The sequence below is a fragment of the Bison bison genome, unplaced genomic scaffold (genome assembly GCF_000754665.1).
Source record: "Bison bison bison isolate TAMUID 2011002044 unplaced genomic scaffold, Bison_UMD1.0 scf7180017864461, whole genome shotgun sequence".
Lineage (NCBI taxonomy): Eukaryota > Metazoa > Chordata > Mammalia > Artiodactyla > Bovidae > Bison > Bison bison.
The window spans coordinates 17,932,215-17,956,350 of NW_011495023.1; the positions used below are offsets into that span (position 1 = coordinate 17,932,215).

Sequence of the window (24,136 nt, forward strand, 5' to 3'; positions counted from 1 at the left end):
TATCGTCACCCTGCCTATTTAACTTCTATGCAGAGTACATCATGAGAAACGCTGGGCTGGAAGAAGCACAAGCTGGAATCAAGATTGCTGGGAGAAATATCAATAACCTCAGATATGCAGATGACATCACCCTTATGGCAGAAAGTGAAGAAGAACTAAAAAGCCTCTCAATGAAAGTGAAAGAAGAGAGTGAAAAAGTTGGCTTAAAGCTCAACATTCAAAAAACAAAGATCATGGTATCTGGTCCCATCACTTCATGGGAAATAGATGGGGAAACAGTGGAAACAGTGTCAGACTTTATTTTTTTGAGCTCCAAAATCACTGCAGATGGTGATTGCAACCATGAAATTAAAAGATGCTTACTCCTTGGAAGGAAAGGTATGACCAACCTAGATAGCATATTCAAAAGCAGAGACATTACTTTGCCAACAAAGGCCCGTCTAGTCAAGACTATGGTTTTTCCAGTGGTCATGTATGGATGTTAGAGTTGGACTGTGAAGAAAGCTGAGCGCTGAAGAATCGATGCTTTTGAACTCTGGTGTTGGAGAAGACTCTTAAGAGTCCCTTGGACTGCAAGGAGATCTAACCAGTCCATCCTAAAGGAGACCAGTCCTGGGTGTTCATTGGAAGGATTGATGCTGAGGCTGAAACTCGAATACTTTGGCCACCTCATGGGAAGAGTTGACTCATTGGCAAAGACTCTGATGCTGGGAGGGATTGGGGGCAGGAGGAGAAGGGGACAACAGAGGATGAGATGGCTGGATGGCATCACCGACTCGATGCACATGAGTCTGGGTGAACTCCGGGAGTTGGTGATGGACAGGGAGGCCTGGCTTGCTGTGATTCATGGGGTTGCAAAGAGTCAGACATGACTGAGCGACTGAACTGAATTGGACTGTAGCCCACCAGGCTCCTCTGTCTGTGGGATTGTCCATCAAGAATACTGGAGTGGGTTGCCATTTCCTTCTCTGGGGGAATCTTCCTGACCCAGGAATTGAACCTGGGACTCCTGCACTGCAAATTCTTTACCATCTTTGCCTTTCTTTGGACAGCCTGCTGGATACGCACAGTGCACTTCATGGGCCTGCGTGCCACCCACCCCACCCCTCCTCCAGCCCCTAGAAGTTAATGCAGCACCTGACACTGTGTCCCTCTCTACCATCACAGCCTGGCAATTTAAAAACTCTCACTGTCCTGGTTCTGTCCACTCCCTGGCTCAGCCCTTTGGCCTGACTCCACTGCCCAGGTCAAAAGTGTGGCCTCAGTGCCCAAGACAGGAGCCGCAGTGCCCAGAGGCTGTGCCCGCATCACCTCGCTCTCCCGCTTTCCCCTTCTCCACTTCCTCCTCCAAAACCAGCCCTTCCTCTGCAAAGATAAGGCTCTCTTCTCAATTTTTGCATCCCCTTCCCTTGATTCCCATTTCCCTTTCTTCCTAATGCAGGCGGCCCTTTGTGAAGGGAGGGGGCGTGGGTTTTGCACAAATATTTAATCTTTTCTAATCTGCCCTCTGCACTGCCTGTCAGTTCCCGGGGCTGAAACCGCTCTGTTTGCTTTAGCTGGTAACAGGATACTGTTTTGAAAACTGATGCAGAAGTCCGATTACTTATGAATCCTGGCTTTATTTTGCATGAATGCTTTTCAAGGCCAACTATAGATTTATTTTTTCTTCCCTGCCAAGAATTATGCTGCCAGTGGGGGCGTGGTAGTGGGTGGGTGGGGCAGCCTAGAGATGCCTTTAACTTTTCACCCTGTGGGCTGGAAATCCAGCAGCGCGGCGCAGACCTGGTGAAACAAACTCGGCCTCTGTGTTGCTGGCGGGGTCCGTCAGAGAAGATCTCCCCCTCTCCCTCCAGGAAATGCTATTGTTTCACCCAAAATGTAATTCCACCTACTGAATTATCTGCAGTCCCTGTTAGAAATCACCTGTTCAACATACTGAAGAAAGAACAGTGTATCAATAGAAATAGAATAAGAATAAAGGAAGCCCTTTAGGGAAGCCCTGGTCGCTCAGCGATAAAAAATCTGCCTGCCAATGCAGGAGGTACAGGTTTGATCCCTGGGTTGGGAAGATCTCCTGGAGAAGGAAATGGCAACCCACTCCAGTATTCTTGCCTGGGGAATCCCATGGACAGAAAAGCCTGGCGGACTACAGTCCCGGGGTCACGAAAGAGTCAGATCTGACTTAGGGACTAAACAACAACAAACTGATTTTTATTAAAAGGGTGGTTTGTGCTCTGTGCTTCTAAGTGTGAAAATATAAGTTGCTCAGTTGTGTCCAACTCTTTGCAACCCCATGGACTGTAGCCCGGCAGGCTCCTCTGTCCGTGGGTTTCTTCAGGCAAGAATACTGGAGTGGGTTGCCATTTCCTTCTCCAGGAGACCTTCCCAACCCAGGGATCGAACCCAGGTCTCCCGCATTGCAGGCAGATTCTCTACTATCTGAACTACCAGGGAACCCCTATGTGCTTCTAACATTGTGGCTAATCCCCACCACAGCTGTGTATGTCAGATATTATTCCCACTTCACAGGAGGCGAAACAGCATGGTAACAGCATGGTCAGGTTTTTCAGAACAGCACCCACTTTAAATCTTTTCTCTCAATGTCAGACCAAATGGCCTAACATATATAATTGTTTGGAAAATGTGACCTGATATCATATTTTTCTGTTGAAGTCACCCCAAAAGTGGTCAAGGAGTCTGTGGAAACATAGACCTCATAAAATTATGGACTGAGAGCTTTTGGTGAAGTTTGGAGGAGAATAAGCAGTGGGGAAAGAAAGAGCCCTTTGCAAAAATTGGCCTAGAATCCAGACCTGAAAATGCTCCTGGTTAACCCAAACCTGCAGTAATAAGGGAAAGAGGAAATGAATTATGGGACAGCGCAGTCACTATGGTGCTGTTCTCATGGATCACAGAGATTTTAGAAAATATTAATTGGGGGAAACCTTGGAGCATAGTAAGTGAAAAGCGTGGCCTACAAAAATAAAGCTCCATAATTCCAACTTTATAAAAAATAGAAAAAAAAATGGAAAGAAAGCCAGAAGCATTAATGGTAGTTATCATTAAGTAGTTATCATTGAGGAGAATATTTTTAAGGTTTTGAAGAATAGTTTCTATATGTTGAATAATGAGTATGTATACTTGTGAAAACCAGAGATCACCCGATAAAGGGACCATAAGCCAGGGAAGGCAAATACCACGGTTCAATGTTCATGGTTTCATTTGGGTTGTCAAGGAAGCACAACCCATCAACAAGGAAGTCTCATGGTCAAAACTGTTCAAGTTGCAGCCTCATGTAAGGAAATATATTCTTTGTCTTTCTGCCCCTTCCCTTCTCCAGTGAGACTGTTCATTACCACCTGGCCTTCTGACCTTTCTGCTGTTACAGAAGGATCAACTGACACGGATGTGTTGTGTCTCTGTGATTCAGATGGTTTGCATGTGCCTCTTTTCCCCAATCTCCTGAACTGTAGAAATAACTGGATATGAGGCAGAAAGAAAACGAGGCAAAGATATGGTCACCTAGCCAAGCCACCGTGCTGTGTAGCTGCCTTGAGGTCCCTAGAGGAAGCTCATTGCAGTCCAGAAACTCTGCTACAGTTGGGGTGACCATGCATTCCCCTGCACTCCCAGGCTCTGGCTCTTTTGGAAGCTGGTTGTGTGAATTTCCATCCAGGACATCATAGCCCATCAGGAACTCCTAGCAACCTGACCCTCCATGGAGCGGCTGCCCCGGATGACGGTGAAGTCTGTCATGCTTTCTCAGGCCATGTCTACTCTTCAACTGAAAGAAATGATTTTCATGTTTTAGATTTTTTTTTTTGATGTCGTTGTTAGGAGAAACTGAAAATCTATTTCCAAGTGCCTTAGAAAATGTAGAAGGTAATATAGATCTTAGTTGTTTATGTTAATATAATTTTGTTAAATAAAGATAATTAGGGAATAGGAGTGACGGCTTCCTTGGTGGCTCAGATGGTAAAGAATCCGCCTGCAATGTGGGAGAACTTGGGTTCAATTCCTGGATCAGGAAGATTCCCTGGAGAAGGGCATGGCAACCCACTCCAATATTCTTGCCTGGAGAATTCCATGGACAGAGGAGCATGGCGGGCTACAATCCATGGAGTTGCAAAGAGTCAGACACAACCGATTGAATTTCACTTTTAGAAACTATAAAAGGGAATATAGATCTTAGTTCTTTATTTTAATATAATTTTATTAAACAAAGATAATTAGGAAACGGGAGTAATATTTTCCTCTTGAATTTCAGAGGGCATTGATTGTGGAAAATTATCCAAGACCATGCATTTTTTATCCTAAATTATTATTTATGGAAACGCTAAATGAAACACTGGAGAGAAATAGTAGGTTTGCATGCTTAGAACACTTATGAGTTTTGCACAGAGGTCAGTCAAATTGTAGGGCCAGCCAGTTTCCCTTCATTTTGGATTTCAAAACACTTTTTTTGTTGTTGTTAAAAAAAATTTCCTCTAGTCTTTGAATGACTGGCACCTGGTTCCGTGCCCACCTAAGTCGTTAACATGGTACCACTGGTTTTAACAATGCAGGAGATTTGGCCAAGAATGGGTACTGTGAGGTGGATGAATGACAATAATAATGGAAAATACATATTTATGGACTTTTACAAGGACTGATTATTAATTTAGTAGAGCTTAATGGACTCTCAATTTTGTAGATTGTCTTCAGCCCTGTTAAAGAATTGTTTTTTTGATTCTTACATCAGAAGTTTCAAAAGCTTTTTTTCCCCTATGCCTTGTAATACCTATTAAATTGTCACAGGATTATGTTTGTTTAGACATATATAAAAGTTTATTTGTTTGGCAAGTAGCATTCAGATTTTTTAAAGCCTATTCCTGTGAGAAAAGCCTGTGGATGTGAAATGAGCCAATAGTAAAACCCAGGCAGTTGGCAATGAGAGAGTGTTTATGGGTTACTTTGGTACTATCATAAAACCCATCGACCTGACTAGTGAGGACTTCCTTCCAACCGGGCAACATATTTCCAAGCATAACCATTTTTCCAACAAACCTCAAGTTAGTGCATTCTCAAGGTCAGATTGCATTCAACTTGACCCTAAAGTTCTAACAAGACAGCCCAACCACTTTTAACTCTAGCCAGGACAGAGAATGGACAAGACAAAACTCAGCATAGCAGAGCTGCCCAAAAGAGAAACCGTCTCTGCATGGAGCAGAAAGCATCCTGGGAATATCTTTGGGATCTGGGCTCCTCAGCCCACAATTCCAGGTAATGAAGTATCTTTTAGATAGTCAGGTCAGTTTCCAGACCAAACTAATAAAATCTGTAGGTCTAAGTCTAGAAACAATCTTGTTCTGAGGATGTAAGTGCTTTTGATAGTGATAGTGAAGGTTGCTAAGTCGTGTTCGACTCTTTACAGTCCCATGGACTCTGCCCATGCGGATTCTCCAGGCAAGAATACTGGAGTGGGTTGCCATGCCCTCCTCCAGGGGTTCTTCTCAACCCAGGGATCGAACCCAGGTCTCCTGCATTGCAGGTGGATTCTTTACTGTTTGAGTCACCAGGGTTTTTGATAGATTAAACTTAAATGGATGTTGGAATACATGGGGAACACTGGAGCTAAGAGCTGCAACTTCAGTATTTGGTCCCATTAGAATGTCTCTCACAACTGCCTGGAGGAAGTGGGAACATTCTCTCCAGGACAGTTGAGCTGAGAAAGGGCTATACATCCAATGACGAGGAGAAGGACTCAATGCTCCAGGACAGAGGTCAGCAAACTATTGTCATTCCTCTAGTGTTCCCCTGGACCCGGGAATTGTATTTTTAAAATATGCAGCCATAAAGAAGAGAAGTTTTTTTCTCCTAGGACTAGAACATTTTATAGGTTACTTTTCAAGTCTTAACCTTGTGCTATTATGACATCATTGAAACTGAGTCAGGGTGAAGTCAAGACATTTAAATGGAAATATTTATTTCCTTAAAAATATAGCTTAACTTTCGCTCTCCAACTTTGAGAAGGACCATCAGGAGGATGGAGGAGAAGATGACATGACCACTCTCACTAGGGCCTGTCATGAAGCATCCTTGGTACTGTCCAGTTCATGAAACCTCACATCCCTTTTTCCACTCAGACAGGTCTCTGCCCTCACAGTTCTTCTTCCAGCCTTGCCTGGGGAGGAGAGGGAAGAAGGAACAACAGAGCAAAGTGTGACAGCCCAAATGCTCTGAGGCTCAAAAACCATAGACAAGTAACCCACTTAACCAGCAGTGCCCAGCGTTTAGTGTCATTTGTTTCTGGTCCTGATCCAAGTCCTGATCTAAAGACTCCATCTTTTTTGCCTTAAGACTTCCCTCTCCCTGGTTTTCTCCTAGTCTATATGAGCCTCAGCAACAAACAAACAACTTTTATAAGGATGGGGCATTTAGTTAAACATCCACATCTCTTAAAATTTGGGTTCTGCAAGTGAGTGACCCAATCAGCGACGTTCACAAGAAAACACAGCCGCAGAGAGCCAGTGGGCACTGGCTAAGCCATAGCTCACACACAACCTGGGGAAGTTTCCTGTCAATTTCTCATGTAACCGACATGGTTATTTTCCTCTCACTGCCACTGACTTCCCGAATCTTATCCAAATTTAGAGCAAGCTCGAGCTTTTTCTTCTGGTGTATTGTCTTCACTGATGCTCTCCAGTTCACATGAGAAAACAGCCCTCTCTTCATTGTTTGGAACATCTTGATATGAAAAGCAATTGCAAATAATTCTGACTCCCTAACCCTCTACCCCCCATACTAATCCCATGTTCACTGCATACCCACACAGCAATGGAGGATGACATAGATGAGGTCAAGTGGAAATTGCTGGACCACTCTGCAGAGGGGAACTTGTTCCCATCTCCTGCAGCTTTGATGAACACACACACAAAGGGTTTCACCCATGTCAGCTTGTCTCCCAAGGAAAGACTCTTACCAGTAGTTCATGCCATCCGTTTCTTTAACAATTTTCTTGGCACAGATAATTGCATCCGTGAGGTCATCAGTCATCAAGGCTGTAAGAGAGAGCAGTAGAGGGTTAGCTGAGAATTTGCTGTTGGAGGAGGGGAAGCCCAAATCAGATTTTCTTCACTTTTCTCACTGCATTTTGGAGCAAGAGGGTTGGAAGAACTATGAGCTGTCTCCTTTTTGTTGTTGTTGTTCCACTTCTTCACAAAGAAAAAATTGTTTTTGTTTCTAGGCCATCCACATCTTGAAGTTTAGGACTCTTTGACAGAGGAATAGACCAGCCCTGAAAGGCTTTTGGAAGTGTGTTTAGGAAAAACACAATAGGAAAAAAAATTTCTTTTTGGAAATGTGTTTAGGTAAAACACAATAGGAAAATGTTTCTGTCCTAAAGAAACATAAAAGCTGGACAGGACAGTAGTGTTTTCTTTGCTCATGTTAATTTGGCATGTAAGATCTCCTTATAGGTAATGATTAAACTTCCATTTATTGTAGCTTTCTGTTTTGTGCATTAAACTTTTTTTTATACCCAAAGTATTTTTCACATGAAGAAAACTTTAAGCTTTATGTGAAAACTTTGCCTTTATTACTTTTTCTATGGCTTTCAGACATAACAAATCTTTCAACTGAAACTGTATTAATTCATATCACTTCACCAGAAGTGACCTCAAAATCCTTCTCAACACGAATATGACAGGAAAAGGCAAATAAACAAAAAAACCCAACGTCATTTCTGTTTCAGGTTGCGTTCTCCAGAAGTAGATGTGGAGGTGAGTTTGGGGTGCAAGGTGTTTTTGTTAGGGATCCACACCTGTAGAAGAATGGGTGGAAGCAGCAGTGGGCAGGGGAGACTGTAGCTGCGATCTGCAGAGGATGTTCTGCTAGACCTGCACACAGAGAGCAAGGCTCCCACTGGGGGTGAAGCGGGTTGCTAGTCTGGAGACGCCGTGCACAGGTCGGTGGGAAGGGTGGGTGCTGCAGGCCCAGGCTGTGCAATTCATGGAGAGTGTCTGTCAACGTCCCACTGTGTTCTACCATTTTGTTGTCCAAGTGAGATGTTTTGCAAGTACCAAAAAACAAACAACAACAAGTTGCATGGAAGCGTGAATTTCTTTAGGAAAATATATTAAAGAGGTAGGGGGCGGGGGAATAAAGAACCTGGCTCTGGGCTAAAATGTGGAAACACAGTGAAATCACCACAGTGGGGCAGCAAAGGGGCAGAAATGAGCCCAGGGAGCACATATGTACAAGGACCTGAGCCAACAGTGACTTCTGCTCAGTGTTCAAATAGACAATTCTGTTTAGTCACACATGGATAAGGAGAGGGTTCTGTTGAATATCAAACATCATTCAAGAGAATCTTTTATTCTCCCCCATCCAACAACAGAAAACAGCAACAATCTACACGAAAAAGAACCAATTCTATTTGGTGGAGTTCTGCAAAACCCCAAAATTTACATCTCCTTGTCCTTTCTGAAGTAGCAACAGCCAACTCAGATACCAGGCTGGTAGGAGAAACAGAGATTAATATAGGTGGGCTATACTAGGTATAGAAGGCAATGACTGCTTCCTTAAAGTCTATTTTAATAAGGACTAAGTTATTGGAGGGAAACAAAAATGGCTATTATATTATTATATGCATGTGTGTGTGTATACATAGATATATTTATATCTCTATATAAAAAATACTATGTCCAAATAATTTGGGGAAGGTTGACAGTAATTTGAGGCACATGGTCTGGTCTGGGATTGAGAAGAGGGCTAGCTTCAGTAGATGGGCATGAAGTGCGTGTATTTTGTACACACATGAGATGCCACCTACGTTGCACACACACCCCAATGCTAGCTTGTTTCCAGGTTTCCATGACGAATAGCCCTACTTCTGTAATCCATGGGACAGAATGACATTGTCCCTAATTATAGCCTCTCTGGCCTGAGGCTGGGGGAAGACAGTCATGGAGGGTGATTAGGATATAAAACCAACATCCTGTTTTCTATTTTAAAGCTTTCCCTAAAAATCCCAAGCTCTTTTTATGAGAAAACAGATATGACTGATCCTTCACCTCTAACTATAAGCCATCTAACATTTTAATTTCTGAGAATCCACTGTTGTCTTGCAAATAAATATAAATTTAGCCCACATTTCAATAATTGTTCATTGGACAATATTCATTAGTAAACTGCACATAAAGTCAAGCTTGGCCATGATGCACTAGAGATTTTCTCTCCTACTGTAACAGCTAGACAGCTAGACAATAGGGAATGAATGCAGAATCTTTGAGGGATAGAAACCAGATGAGGTGAGCCTTGGGATTGCTGTGACTTTCTGCCCAGAGGCACTTTCCAGACCACAAAGGTAGAATCCAGGCAGGCTATGGCAATGTAAGTAGAGATCAGAGGCCAAGACAGTTGGAATTTGTGGAGAGGGGCCCCTGTGAGGAAGGAGCCACCCAGGACTGTGCCAGAACTCTGCAGAGAGAGACCTCTGAGTCTTTGACTGAAAAACTCCATGAGAGTAAGCAGAAAACTGCTACCAGGAACCTCAGCAATTGCAGGGCTCACGTGGGGAGTCGTGATCTGTTACTGGCCAGAGGAGAGAGATTTTGCTGAGCCCTTGTTTATTCAAGAGATGCTATAGATAAATACCTTGATAGTAAGGCTGCACGAGCCCTCCCATAAAGACTGCTCTAGAATGTACCGGACCAGAATTAACTACTTGCCAAGATGAACTTCAATAATCCTTAAAGGAACACAGCATAATCCAGACACTCAACAATGTAATATACACGCAGTCTAGTATCCAGTAAAAAATTGATCAAATGTACAAAAAGGTATAAAAACATAATTCACAGCCAGAAGAAAGACCTAGAAATGACAGAGATGATTGAATTAGATAAGAAATTTAAAACAGTGCTTATAAATATGTTTATTGATAACAAGGACTTATAGGAAAACATCAATCAAATGAAAGAAATAATATAATTACCTGGCATTGAAAAAATACAATATCTGAAATGAAACATTCAGTTGCTGAATTTAATAGATCAGGCACTGCACAAAAATGATCAGAGATCTTGAACATAAAATGATTGAAAATAAAACACAGAAAGGGAAAAGATCTGAAAAAAAAGAAGAGTCTCGGTGACCAATGCAAATACAAAAATGATCTAGGATATGTGTTATTAGACTCTTAGAAGGAGAACGTTTAAACATTATTCACTCAGGGATCCAAAATTTTAGTGAATATCAAGCAAAATAAACATGAAAAAATAGGCATTTGTGATCAAATTGCTAGATATTGTTGATGAAGAAATTGTAAAAGGGGATGGAGAAAAAGGACATGATACACATAGGGAACTCAAGTGAGAAAATCACTGATTTCTCATAATAAACAAGTAAAGCAGAAGATAATGGACATATTTAGTAAACTGGGAGAAAAATATGTCAGCTTGAAAGTGAAAGTGAAGTCGCTCAGTTGTGTCCATGGACTGAAGCCTAGCAGGCTCCTCCGTCTATGGGATTTTCCAGGCAATAATACTGGAATGGGGTGTCATTTCCTTCTCCATCTGTCAGCTTAGAGTTTTATATGTGTAGAAAATATCTCTTATAGAAGAAAATGCAATATAGACATTTTCAGACACACAAAAGCAGGAAGATGCTTCCTAGAAGAATTCTACTCCAGGAAATTGTTCAAGGATGTTCTTTAGGCTGAAAGGAAATAGCCCTTAACTGTGTGTCCAAACGAAGGCACCAAAGGTATAGAGAATGTTGTAATTGGTAAATGTGTGTGTGCTCAGTCGTATCTGACTCTTGTGACCCCATGGACTGCGGCACGCCAGGATCCTCTGTTCATGGAATTTTCCAGGCAAGAATGCTGGAGTGGGTTACCATTTCCTTCTCCAGGGCATCTTCCCAACCCAGGGATAGAATCTGAGCCTCTTGCATTGGCAGGGGGATTCTTTACCACTGAACCACCTGCTGCTGCTGCTAAGTCTCTTCAGTCCGCACAGTGTCCGACTCTGTGCGACCCCATAGACGGCAACCCACCAGCCTCCCCCGTCCCTGGGATTCTCCAGGCAAGAACACTGGAGTGGGTTGCCCCTTCCTTCTCCAATGCATGAAAGTGAAAAGTGAAAGTGAAGTCGCTCAGTCGTGTCTGACTCTTCACGACCCCATGGACTGGAGCCTACTGGGCTCCTCTGTCCATGGGATTTTCCAGGCAAGAGTACTGGAGTGGGGTGCCATTGCCTTCTCCGACTGAACCACCCGGAAAGCCCCAAATGATAAATATTATGGTAAATATAAAGAGATCCTTCTCGTCTGAACATTTTACTTAAAAGTTAGTCATTAAAAGCAAAAATAATAAAAAATTTACTGTGTCTATACATGTTGTGAGGTGTAGAGCATGCATGTAATGTATGTAGAAATGCATACATCACGCTTTCTTGGTGGCTCAATGGTAAAGAATCCGCCTGCCAATGCAAGAGACACGGGTTTAATCGCCGGTCTGGGAATACCCTACATGCTTTGGAGTAACCAAGCGCATGTGCCACAGCTACTGAACCTGTGCTCCAGAGCCCGGGGACCACAACTTCTGAGCCCATGACTACAACTACTGAAGCCCATGCGCCCTAGAGCCCATGCGCCGAAACAAGAGAAGCCACCACAATGAGAAGCCTGAGCATAACTAGAGTAACCTCTGTTTGCTGCCACTAGAGAAAAAGACCACACAGCAACAAAGACCCAGCACAGCCAAAAATAAATAAATAAAATTATTTTTTAAAAGCATTGTGAAGTGTATAACATGTGGAAGTAAAAAGGATGACAACTTAGCACAGAAGACATGATGGGTAAAATTGAACCACAATAGTATAAAATTCTTATGCAGCAGATCCTTGAAAAACATTGGTTTGGATTTTTTTTTCAGTGAATATATTGGAAACATTTTTTTTGAGATTTGTGACAGTTTGAAAACACTTGTAAACCACATAGCCTAGAAATATCAAAAATTAATAGTTAGATATGTCATAAATGCATAAAATATATGTAGGCACTGAGTTTAGTTCAGTCGCTTAGTTGTGTCCAACTCTTTGTGACCCCATGGACTGCAGCACGCCTAGGCTTCCCTGTCCATCACCAACTTCCAGAGCTCACTCAGACTCATGTGCATTGAGTTGGTGATGCCATCCAAACATCTCATCCTCTGTTGTTCCCTTCTCTTGTGTAGGCACTAGTCTATCCTTAATAGGCACAAGGTGAGTGATTATTTAATATAAAATTAACAATGTGTAAGCTTCCTTGGGCTTCCCTAGTGGCTCAGACGATAAAGAATCTGCCTGCAGTGCTAGAGACCTGGGTTCAGTCCCTGGGTTGGGAAGATCCCCTGGGGAAGGGAACAGCTACCCACTCCAGTATCCTCGTCTGGAGAGTCCTATGGACAGAGAAGTCTGGAGAGCTACAGTCCCTGGGGTCACAAAGAGTCAGACACAACTGAGCAACTTTCACTTTAGCTCCCTTCCTGTTTTATAACTTTGCCTTCAGAGAATTAAATCACCGTACAGTATGTCTCTTTCTCTCATTTAAAAATGCAACAATGCTTCCAATACTTTATTATGAATATGATTGCAATACTGCATGCCATACAAATTTTCTAACCATTCATTAGAGTATAGGCTGGGCTATTGTGAGGCAATTGTATTGATGGCACTAGGCAATCATAAAGTGATCATATTGTTGCTTCTTGGTTATTAATGCATGAATCATTATACCTATAAATATGAATTCCTTTTTCACATTATCTTTTCATTTTAGTAATGAAAAGATAGTAATAGATAGTCCAGTGTTAGTAATATATATAACATCTACAGTGTTTTGTATCATCTAAAATATCTAAAACAAAATTGATGTGGGTACTGACAGATAATTCATCTTACAAACAGGTGATATAAGCTTACAGAATCAATACATTTATGATAGAGTAAATGTATTTTCTCTTCCTTATCATTTTCTTAATAATGTTTTTTTCTCTAACTTACTCTATTGTAAGAATACAGTATATAATACATATACAAAATATGTGTTAATCATCTGTTTATGCTGTTGGTAAGGGTTCTAGTCAATGGTAGGCTTTAGTAATACCTTGTTCAAGTGTCAACTTTATTATATGTGAAGTGGCATAATGTTATTTGGAGGTAGAAAGTGATGCATATTGTAAACCCTAGAAGATATGCTAAAAATAAAACAGAAATAAAGTTAATAAGGGCTTTCCTGGTGGCTCAGATGGTAGAGAATCAGTCTGCAATGCAGGAGACCCGAGTTTGATCCCTGGATTTGGAAGATCCCCTGGAGAAGGGAATGGCTACCCACACCAGAATTCTTGCCTGGGAAATTTCATGGACAGAGGGGCCTGGAGGGCTACAGTCCATGGGGTCGCAAAGAGTCAGACACAACTGAGAGGCTAATTAAGCATGCACACATATACTTAAAAAGCCAGTGATATAAATAAAATCAAATACTGGAAAATATTCACTTAATCCAAAAGTCAGGAAAAATAAACCAAGAGTAGATGGATAGATGGAACAAATAGGAAACAAATAACAACATGGTGGATTTTAAAGTAATCATATCAGCAATTACATTAAATATAAATAATCTAAATCAAAGTTCAGCACAAACTATGGCCCACAGACCCACCCTCCATTTTTGTACATAAAGTTTTATTAGAACACAATGATGCCTATTCATTTCTATACTGTCTGTGGCTGCTTTTGTGCTGTATGACAAGTTGAATAATTATGAAAGAGACTATATGGCTCACAAAACATAAATTATTTATTATCTATTCCTTTCATAAAAAGTTCCCTGATCTAAACATTCCTGTGAAAAAGCAGAGATTGTTGGACAAGCTCTAAAAGCAGCATTCAATTATATGCTGTTTATAAGAAATTTATTCTAAATTAAATATACCAAAGATATTAATAATAGTTGTTTTCATTTTGCTGTATAATCCCTGCTTTCAACAAATTACTTTTATCTGGTTTTTGTTGTTGGTGATGGTCCCATTTTCTCATGCCAGTGACAGCCTAGGAAGTCTAGTCATTGGCAGACTTCTAGTTAGCTGCACTTATTTAAGAGAAGGATGCTAAAAAAAAAAAAAAAAGCTGATTAGGAATCCAGTAGAGAGGTGGGGATTTTCAACTGTGCATCTCACTGAGGGAGATCTAGCTAGTTTGTTCACTGGGAAGCCCCCACTCAGAATCTAGTTTTCCTTTTCCTCTGTCTGGATTCCCTAGACTAGGGTCTTCTCTTCTGGAAAGACTAGGCTGGCTGCCATCATTCAGGGATCAGAGTGGAGGGAGGTGACTGGAACTACAGGAACTTGACTCCCTCTTAGGATGGAGCTCTCACTCTCAAAGCTTGGTGAGGTTCCTCAATGAGAGAATTTCTACCTATTCTGTCCAAGAGAGCTCCAGTAACTTGCCAGGGTTGGGAGGCACAGTCAATAGATGAATGGAATCAGGAGATGAGTCAGCTGCTGTTTAACTGACTTTCCAATTAATCATACCGTTTTTAGCCTGCCTTCAGCCCAGTTTCTGGAAGTAGCTGATGTTGCTGATTTCTGAGCTCTTTTGGGATCCTGTGGTTGCTTTTTGGCTTTCCCACGGTCAGCTTAGGATTCAGATTTCTCTAATTGCTAAATTAGTCACCATTAGTCCTCTCACTTTCAGCTTGGAACAATACTTACACATCCGACCGCCATATTTAACTGGAAGACTCTAGTGGCAAGCTCATAGGGTATGCTAATGAGATTAACCAGGAAGGGGAGGGTTTTTAAAAGTCCTATCTGTAGAAAAGTGAAGGTATTGAATGTTTTAGTCTGGGAGATAAGATTTGGAGATGAGAAGTACCTCCTAATCATCATTTTCAAACATTTGATAAGTTGAAGGCAAAAGGAGAAGGGGGCAGCAGAAAATAAGATGGTTAGATAGCATCACCAACTCGATGGGCATGAATTTGAGCAAACTGCAGGAGATAGTGGAGGACAGAGGAAACTGGCATGCTACAGTCCATGGGGTCACAAAGAGTCGGACAAAACTAAGCAACTGAACAACAACAATGTATAAAACAGAGAAAATTGGTTTTTAATAAATCCAGAAGGAGAAACCAGCATTAATGGGAGAACACTATGAGGAGATGGATTTTGGCTCAACAAAAGAATGTTCTAAAATAAAGGCTGACCAAAAATTGAGTGGTTGGCCTCAGGAGGTAGTGAGCATTCCACAGTAAAGTAGGGGCAGGGACTACTAATTTATTAGGTAAATTAACACAGTGTGCGGTCATTCATACATTCACACTTGGTTACTGATTATCTTGTGCATGTCTACGAGAAAGTAAAAGTTTATTTCCTGCTCTTAAGGAATTTGCTGGAGAATATTTTATGGCTCCTTGTCTTCAGTCTTTTGACCTTCCCTCCATTGATTTAGGCAATGAATATTTCTTGAGCTCCAATGGCCAGGGAGCATTCTAGGCATTGAGAATGCATCAGTGACTGAACTAGAACTCCTGCCCTCATGGGGTTTGCATTCTACAGGTGAGCAAACAAGACCGTCACTTACTTTGCTTCATCCTTCTACTGCTGTCTCTTGCATGTTCTTCTCTATACTGCCAGCCATGACCATCATTCTGGTCTGTTTATTTCTCACCTCAACAATTGGAGGGGCAATTAAATTGTCTCTTCTTTAATCTCTCTCATATCTAGCTTGCATATTCATTTTTCTGAAGCAATGCCACTGACCCATTCTGATTTCCTAGTGTGGGCAGAAATCAGTGCACTCTCCTCAGCTTGGGTCCAAGGCCCTTCATGGTCAGGTAGTCATCAAACTTTCCAACCACATGTCCTGTTATATTTTTATGCACATTTTTGCCTTTTTTGTTCTCCTTAACTGGAATAACACTTCTCTATCCTTGAATTTCCAAATCTTATCTATCTTCCAAATATTAAATAAAATATCATGATGTCTATAAAGCTTCCCATGACTTTATTAATAACATCTCTTTCCTCTGAAGCTCACACCTGTTTACAGTCATTTATATAACTTTGCATAAGCATTCTTCCTTAACACCAGAATTCATGTCTGAAGAGTCCTGCTATGCTCAATTCTATGCCCACATATATTTCCTGAGTGATTAAAGAGAAAGACTTAGAAATAAATTCTAGCATCATTTCTACTGTTGAAGAAGTGCTGTGTGAAGTGAATTTGTCTCATTCTGTATAAAGAAGCTTCAACTGCATCTTTTGAGTGGATTGCTTATGGAAAGCAGCTAGCAAAGAGCTTTCTCCTTCTTAACGAACATATTTAACTTCTCTATGCATGGAAGTGTAGTCAGGTCATTTGTCCAGGCCCCTGTTTTTGTGGTGGGCTTCATAAAACCCACCCTGGATGGAATAAACCATCTTTGGACAAGTTGACCACAAGGTTGTGAGTGCCACTTTGGGGAACTCTTGAGTAATTTATAATAATTTATTTACAGACCCACTTGCACATCTGAACTTCCAAATTTTGGTAAAAGCAGAAGATGGGTAGATATTCCATGGTCAGCTTCCCTGTCTGTTCCTAAGGATGATATTTGCGGAATCAAAAGCCTACCTGAGCAGGCCACGTGACAGCGGTTTTTCTCTTGTAGCTTTGTACTTCTGCACCACGTGTCGCTGTTTATCTGAAAGATGCCATAGTCGGTGCTTCCGTCCTCCAGTTGGGTCTGAGCCGTGGTGTTGTAGTGGCTCTCATAGTAGGCCATGCAGATCCCTAGAGGGGAAAAAAAGCCAGGAGTGTCAATAAAAGAAATTCATCGTTTCCTCCTACCTGCTCTTAGGGGAGAGTTCCCTTATAGGTATTACACCAATGCTTTGCTCCCGACACGCCCTGGGGAGTGTCAGGGCAGGTAGCACACCTGAGAGGCACAGGCTGGGCAGGGTGGCACACCTAGTCAGCAGCTGACCCTGGACCAGACTAAGTATCAGGTCTGCCCCTTGCAATGCCAGCAAGAGGGAGCTGTTTTCTCCTTCCCTTGCTGATGTCAATCACACAGGACTCCAGGAGTGAGGACAGGAGGGGCAGGGAGGGGGAGGGAAGCTCTGGAGAGCAGTTGGGGAGGACATGTGAATAGCCAGCAGCCATCGCTGGTGGGGCAGAGCAAGGACAGGCTGGAAGCCAACAGAAGTGGATATGGGAGGGGCCTTTGACATCTCAAGGAAGAGTTAAAGGGCAGGAAGAGAACAGGAAAGGAGAAATCTCACAGTTTCCAAGGCTAAAGCCTCGGTAATTGTCCAGGCTGGCCCTCGAAAATATTTTTGCCAGTTTACATCGAGTGTAGACTTTGGGCTCAACGACTGTGACCAGGCAGCCCATCAGGGCCAAAATACCAGCAGCCTTCATCCCCAGGCCTGTTGAAGGCAGAACCTGTCAAGAATAAGAGACCATATCAGACAACCCTGCTTGATTCCCAAGAAAGTTTCTCGCCAACAAGAACTTCCAAATCTGCCAGCCTGAATGTGTCCTGTCACTTGTAAACACTGAGAACCAGCATCAGGGAAAACCCAAGTGCCAACAGTACATAGTACAGGGAAGGAATGATTGCAGGCTCTCTAAAACTTTCTACATGATTGTGCGTGTGTGTTCAGTTACTTCAGTCGCGTCCAACTCTGTGACCCCATGGACGGTGGCCCGCCAGGCTCCTCTGTCCAAGGGATTCTCCAGTCAAGAATACTGAAGTGGGTTGCCATGCCCTCTTCCAGGGGATCTTACCAACCCAGGGATCAAACCCGAGTCTCTAAGTTTCCTGCATTGGCAGGCAGATTCTTTACCACTAGTGACACCTAGGAAGCCATTCTACATGCTCAGTTCAGTTCAGTCGCTCAGTCATGTCCGACTCTTTGCGACCCCATGAATCTCAGCACACCAGGCCTCCCTGTCCAACAACTCCAGGAGTTCACTCAAACTCACGTCCATCGAGTCAGTGATGCCATCCAGCCATCTCATCCTCTGTCGTCTCCTTCTCCTCCTGCCCCCAATCCCTCCTAGCATCAGAGTCTTTTCCAATGAGTCAACTCTTTGCATGAAGTGGCCAAAGTACTGGAGTTTCAGCTTTAGCATCATTCCCTCCAAAGAAATCCCAGGGCTGATCTCCTTCAGAATGGACTGGTTGGATCTCCTTGCAGTCCAAGGGACTCTCAAGAGTCTTCTCCAACACCACAGTTCAAAAGCATCAATTCTTTGGCACTTAGCCTTCTTCACAGTCCAACTCTCACATTCTACGTGCTACTTTCTAGTAAATGCTAAGCTCCCGGGACCTGGCAAGGAAGGGAATCAACCTTCCTTTACTGATGTCCAGAAAGAATCCACAGAGGGTGACACATTTCTCGGATTCCCCATTAACTCTATGACTAGAAATAACCAGAATACAATGAGGTAAGCATCACCTGTACACGTGGAATCAGACATCTCGGTTTCAACCAGAGATGGATATACATGGGTCTTCATAGACAACCTTAAGATTTATTGTTGGGAGTTTATTGAAGGGAGAAGAGTTTTTTAGAAGACAGGAAATGTTTTATTTTTTATCTTTATTTTTAAAAAACCTTTTAATTTTACATTGGAGTATAGCCGACTACCGGGCTTCCCTGGTGGCTCAGACAAAGAATCCACCTGCAATGTGGGAGACCTGGGTTTTATCTCTGGGTTGGGAAGATCCCCTGGAGGACAGCATGGCAACCCACTCCAGTATTCTTTCCTGGAGAATTTCATGGACAGAGGAGCCTGGCGGGCTACAGTCCATGGGGTCACAAAGAGTCAGACATGACTGAGCGACTAAGCACAGTGCAGCACATAGCTGATTAACAATATTGTGATAGTTTCAGGCGGACAGCAAAAGGACTCAGCAATACATATACATGTATCCATTCTGAAGGTAGAATATTTAGCACCTTATCTTTCCTCTTTTTTTTTCTTCCCATAACTCATTATCTCCTTTTTCTCTTGATACTTTTCCAAACATGGGAATGTTACTTCAAAAATATCAGTGTTATATTGCAAATGCAATATAGTATTTTTCTGGGTTCTTCCATCACTGTTTCATGGGTCCCCCAAAAAGCTTGGTGTCAATGGCAAGCAAGAAGGGGACAAATGACGATGAGTCAAAAGAGGAGAAAGTGCTGGTGGTGGGAGGACATAAAGGGACTCCCACCTAATCATTTGAAAAGTAAGTAGGATCAAAAAGCCCATGCCTTGCTGGCTACTGGTTTGCCAGAAGTGATTCTTCTTCCAGAGAAATTTGTCTTCCCCAAATAGGTCAACCTTGCTGAGATGAGGGTGGAGTGACATCTCTGGTAACTGCTCCTGATTCTGAACCTGACATTCATACATACTTTCATCCAGTATCATTTTCTAGACATTTCTAGAGTTGTTCATTTCTCCTCATGGAGCTAAGTTTCCCAGTTGAGAGGAGAGGCTAAGAACAAGGCTGAATATTCAGCAAGGCCAGAGGGGAATCATTATGGGGGCTTTAAGATAACTGACCAATAAGGTGACTACATGCCAGATGGGGTGTCTAGATACATACTGGTGAGTAGCAAGGGTCAGTAAAATAGGTCTGCTTTTTGTAAGTAAAGTTTTATTAGGATACAACCATACCCATCTAGTAATATATTGTATACGGCTGCTTTTTACAGTTGAGTGTTGTGTTGGAAATTGTATAGACCATAAAGTCTAAAATATTCAGTATCTGGACCTTTATAGCAAAGCCCCCTGATGTATAGCAGGGAACTATACCCTAGCACTGCGCCAGGCACCGAGAGGGAGACCAACGAGGTATATGACACAGAGTTTACAAATCCAGTTGGTTTCTATCCCTTATCTTTAGACTCTCACTGGTCTCAAGCAAATCAAAATAAAACAAAAGCCCACAGCAGTGGTGGCCCCAAGTACAACATTCTACATCCTTCAAGCTGGGGGTTTCCATTGTTGATTCTTTGGGACTGATGGCTTCAACAGAGTGATTTTAGTCAGTCAGTCAGTTCAGTAGCTCAGTCGTGTCCAACTCTTTGTGACCCCATGAACCACAGCAGGCCAGGCCTCCCTGGCCATCACCAACTCCCAGAGTCTACCCAAACTCATGTCCATCAAGTCAGTGATGCCATTCAACCATCTCATCCTCTGTCATCCCCTTCTCCTCCTGCCTTCAATCTTTCCCAACATCAGGGTCTTTTCAGACGAGTCAGCTCTTCGCATCAGGTGGCCAAAATTTTGGAGTTTCAGCTTCAACATCAGTCCTTCCAATGAACATCCAAGACGGATTTCCTTTAGGATGGACTGGTTGGATCTCCTTGCAGTCCAAGGGACTCTCAAGATTCTTCTCCAACACCACAGTTCAAAATCAATTCTTCTGTGCTCAGCTTTTATAGTCCAACTTTCACATCCATACGTGACTCCTGGAAAAACCATAGTCTTGACTAGATGGACCTTTGCTGACAAAGTAATGTCTCTGCTTTTTAATATGCTGTCTAGGTTGGTCATAACTTTCCTTCCAAGGAGTAAGTGTCTTTTAATTTTATGGCTGCAGTCACCATCTGCAGTGATTTTGGAGCCCAGAAAAATAAAGTCAGCCACTGTTTCCATTGTTTCCCCAACTATTTGCTATGAAGTGATAGGACCAGATGCCTTGATCTTTGTTTTCTGAATGTTGTGCTGTAAGCCAACTTTTTCACTCTCCTCTTTCACTTTCATCAAGAGGCTCTTTAGTTCTTCTTCACTTTCTGCCATAAGGGTGGTGTCATCTGCATATCTGAGGTTATTGATATTTCTCCCGGCAATCTTGATTCCAGCTTGTGCTTCATCCAGCCCAGCATTTCTCATGATGTACTCTGCATATAAGTTAAACAAGCAGGGTGACAATATGCAGCCTTGACGTATTCCTTTTCCTATCTGGAACCAGTCTAGAGTGATTTCAGTTCAGTTCAGGTCAATCGCTGAGTCGTGTCTGACTCTTTGCGACCCCATGAATCGCAGCACACCAGGCCTCCCTGTCCATCACCAACTCCCGGAGTTCACTCAAATTCATGTCCATCGAGTTGGTGATGCCATCCAGCCATCTCATCCTCTGTCATCCCCTTCTCCTCCTGCCTCCAATCCCTCCCAGCATCAGAGCCTTTTCCAATGAGTCAACTCTTTGCATGAGGTGCCCAAAGTACTGGAGTTTCAGCTTTAGCATCATTCCTTCCAAAGAAATCCCAGGGCTGATCTCCTTTAGAATGGACTGGTTGGATCTCCTTGCAGTCCAAGGGACTCTCAAGAGGCTTTTCCAACGCCACAATTCAAAAGCATCGATTCTTCGGCACTCAGCTTTCTTCACAGTCCAACTGTCAAATCCATACATGACTACTGGGAAAACCATAGCCTTGACTAGATGGACCTTTGTTGGCAAAGTAATGTCTCTGCTTTTCAATATGCTATCTAGGTTGGTCATAACTTTCCTTCCAAGGAGTAAGTGTCTTTTAATTTCATGGCTGCAATCAGCATCTGCAGTGATTTTAGAGCACAGAAAAATAAAGTCAGCCACTGTTTCCCCATCTATTTCCCATGAAGTGATGGGACCAGATGCCATGATCTTCATTTTCTGAATGTTGAGCTTTAAGCCAACTTTTTCACTCTCCTCTTTCACTTTCATCAAGGGGCTTTTTAGTTCCTCTTCACTTTCTGCCATAAGGGTGGTGTCATCTGCATATCTGAGGTTATTGATATTTCTCCCGGCAATCTTGATTCCAGCTTGTGCTTCTTAGGTCTTATTAAAAGGGTATCTGCCCCAGAGACATGCCTCAGGTGATTCTGGAGGAGAAACACCATTCTACTTACCTAATCAGTGATTAGGAGCTCACACAAGCTTCCCGCATCCCACGAAGCCATTCTGATCCTGACCAGGCACAAGTGATCTTGGCCAAACGAAGGACCTTTCTGTAGAGCTTTAGAGAAAGAAGAATTCTTAGCTCTTTTGTTTCCAACTGTCAAGAGATTCTAGAATTCTATTTCTTGGGACTTATATGATAACTACATTTAGGGACAGGCAACTTCTTTTTCTTCTTCTTCTTCCTCACTTCTCAGCTCCACTGAGGCCTCCCACCTGACTGAGAGCTTGTTTCTAAAATAACAGCCTCCAAACTTTATCATAAATCCCATCAGTAAAGAAAATTAATTGTGTTTCCCCTGTAGGTATACATTGAATTATAAACCATACTCAAGTCCTTCTGTACTAATATGTTGTATAAATTATAAGCATTACCAAACTAGAATTTTAAAAAGGATGTGACAGACATGAAATTAACATTCAAAAGTTGTATTAACAGTACAAAGTGTCTTTTCTCTAATTGAATTACTATTATTAATAAAATATTTTTAGTAAGATCAGAATGATTGAATGAGATTAATTACCTTTGAAAACTTTGGTTTAGTGCTCTGTGGATCAATAATTAAAGGGCTAGTTTTAAGATCCACTTATTTCCATTCTCAGATTTAAAGGATATTTGAAATTAATTCTCATTATGATATGCAGATCTAAGGAAAACAAGTTCTTGTTGGTTGCACACAATTATCATTACATTCTTTTCTTAAATTCTACATGCCAATTTATCAAAGATTTTTGTTGAAATTTACCTAATAAATGTTTACTTTTCCAGTTATGAATCTTTGCTTTTGCAACTTAATTAAAAATGAAAATTTAATTAGAATAGAGTTTTCTAGTTTTAATAAAGGGCTTTGAAGCCTACTGGATTTTTTTTTTTTGGACATTTTTGAAAAATGCTGGGAAATAATAAGATTTTAGAAGTGTGCAGATATAATACAATTTTTAATATCAAATCTCAAAATTCCAAAAGTGTAATTAGGATAGTTAAAAATTCTCTTTCCCATCTTTGGAAACACTAGTTTTCTCTCCCACTGGCAACAGCTGATACAGCTGTATCTTCCAGAGATATGATACATAGACACACATATATAAATAGAGTCTTTTATATCCTTCTTAAACTATACCTGTACCTTATTTTTAAAGCCTGATAGTATATTTTACGGAGAGGGCAATGGCACCCCACTCCAGTACTCTTGCCTGGAGAATCCTATGGACGGAGGAGCCTGGTAGGCTGCAGTCCATGGGGTCGCTAAGAGTTGAACACGACTGAGCGATTTCACTTTCACTTTTCACTTTCATGCATTGGAGAAGGAAATGGTAACCCACTCCAGTGTTCCTGCCTGGAGAGTCCCAGGGACGGGGGAGCCTGGTGGGCTGCCGTCTCTGGGGTCACACAGAGTCAGACACGACTGAAGCGACTTAGCAGCAGCAGCAGCAGTATATTTTAAGAATCTCTTTTTATGGCTGTGCTGCACTGCATTGCGTGACATAGTATAACATATTTGGCCAACTGGGTATTGATGCACATTTAAGCTGTTTCATTCTTGTCTTATAAGCATGTTACACTAAATAATCTCTGTCCATGGAATTCTCCAGGCAAGAATACTGGAGTGGGTAGCCATTCCCTCCTCCAGGGAATCTTTCTGACCCAGGAATCAAACCTGAGTCTCCAGCATTGCAGGCAGCTTCTTTACAGTCTGAGCCACCAGGAAAGCCCGAATAATCATATATATATATATATATATAATTTGCATATTTGCAAAAATATGTGTAGGATAAATTCCTGGAAGTGGAACTGCTGAGTCTTGATTGTTTCATAGTTTTGCTAGATATTGCCAAATTGCCTTCCACATGGTCCTATATCAGGAGGTGGGATTCCTTCCCTTCTACCTGGCAGCAGCAGTTATTGAACTTCATAGTCTTTGCCAATCTGAGAGGTAGGAAATGGCTTCTTAACATGGCTTCAATTTATGGCTATGTTTCCTTTCATATGTTTAGGATTCATCTGTGGATCTTTTTCTGTGATGAACTGTCTCTAATGTGAAAAATATTACAGGTTTGTTCTTCAGATATCTTTTTCAAATTCATTTCAGAACTGGAGCAGGAAAAGTGCAAGATGAGCCTAGAGCATCTTGTTAGTGCTAAAAGTTAAGGAAATACTTAAAAGCAAAGAGAGACAGGAACAGGGAGGGAT

The 24,136-nt window shown here is 42.0% G+C and overlaps 1 protein-coding gene across 1 annotated transcript; it reads right to left on the minus strand.

Moving 5' to 3' along the window:
- Positions 1–5,948: 5,948 nt before the first annotated feature.
- LOC105003069 (lysozyme-like protein 1) lies at positions 5,949–21,956 on the minus strand. Its single transcript, XM_010860030.1, has 5 exons — positions 21,897–21,956; positions 17,288–17,450; positions 16,638–16,796; positions 6,962–7,040; positions 5,949–6,163 (listed from the first exon to the last, which is right to left on the minus strand). Exons 2-5 carry the CDS (start codon positions 17,424–17,426, stop codon positions 6,094–6,096), a joined length of 447 nt encoding a protein of 148 aa, XP_010858332.1. The 5' UTR covers positions 17,427–17,450; positions 21,897–21,956; the 3' UTR covers positions 5,949–6,093.
- Positions 21,957–24,136: the final 2,180 nt, after the last annotated feature.

Coding starts and splice junctions, on each gene's coding strand:
- LOC105003069 (XM_010860030.1), bottom strand. CDS start 17,426: ATGAAGGCTGCTGGTATTTTGGCCCTGATGGGCTGCCTGGTCACAGTC. Junction 16,797..17,287: donor AGGCTTTAGCCTTGGAAACT/GTGAGATTTCTC, acceptor TTTCCCCTCTAG/GGATCTGCATGGCCTACTAT. Junction 7,041..16,637: donor CTGTCACGTGGCCTGCTCAG/GTAGGCTTTTGA, acceptor TCTCTCTTACAG/CCTTGATGACTGATGACCTC.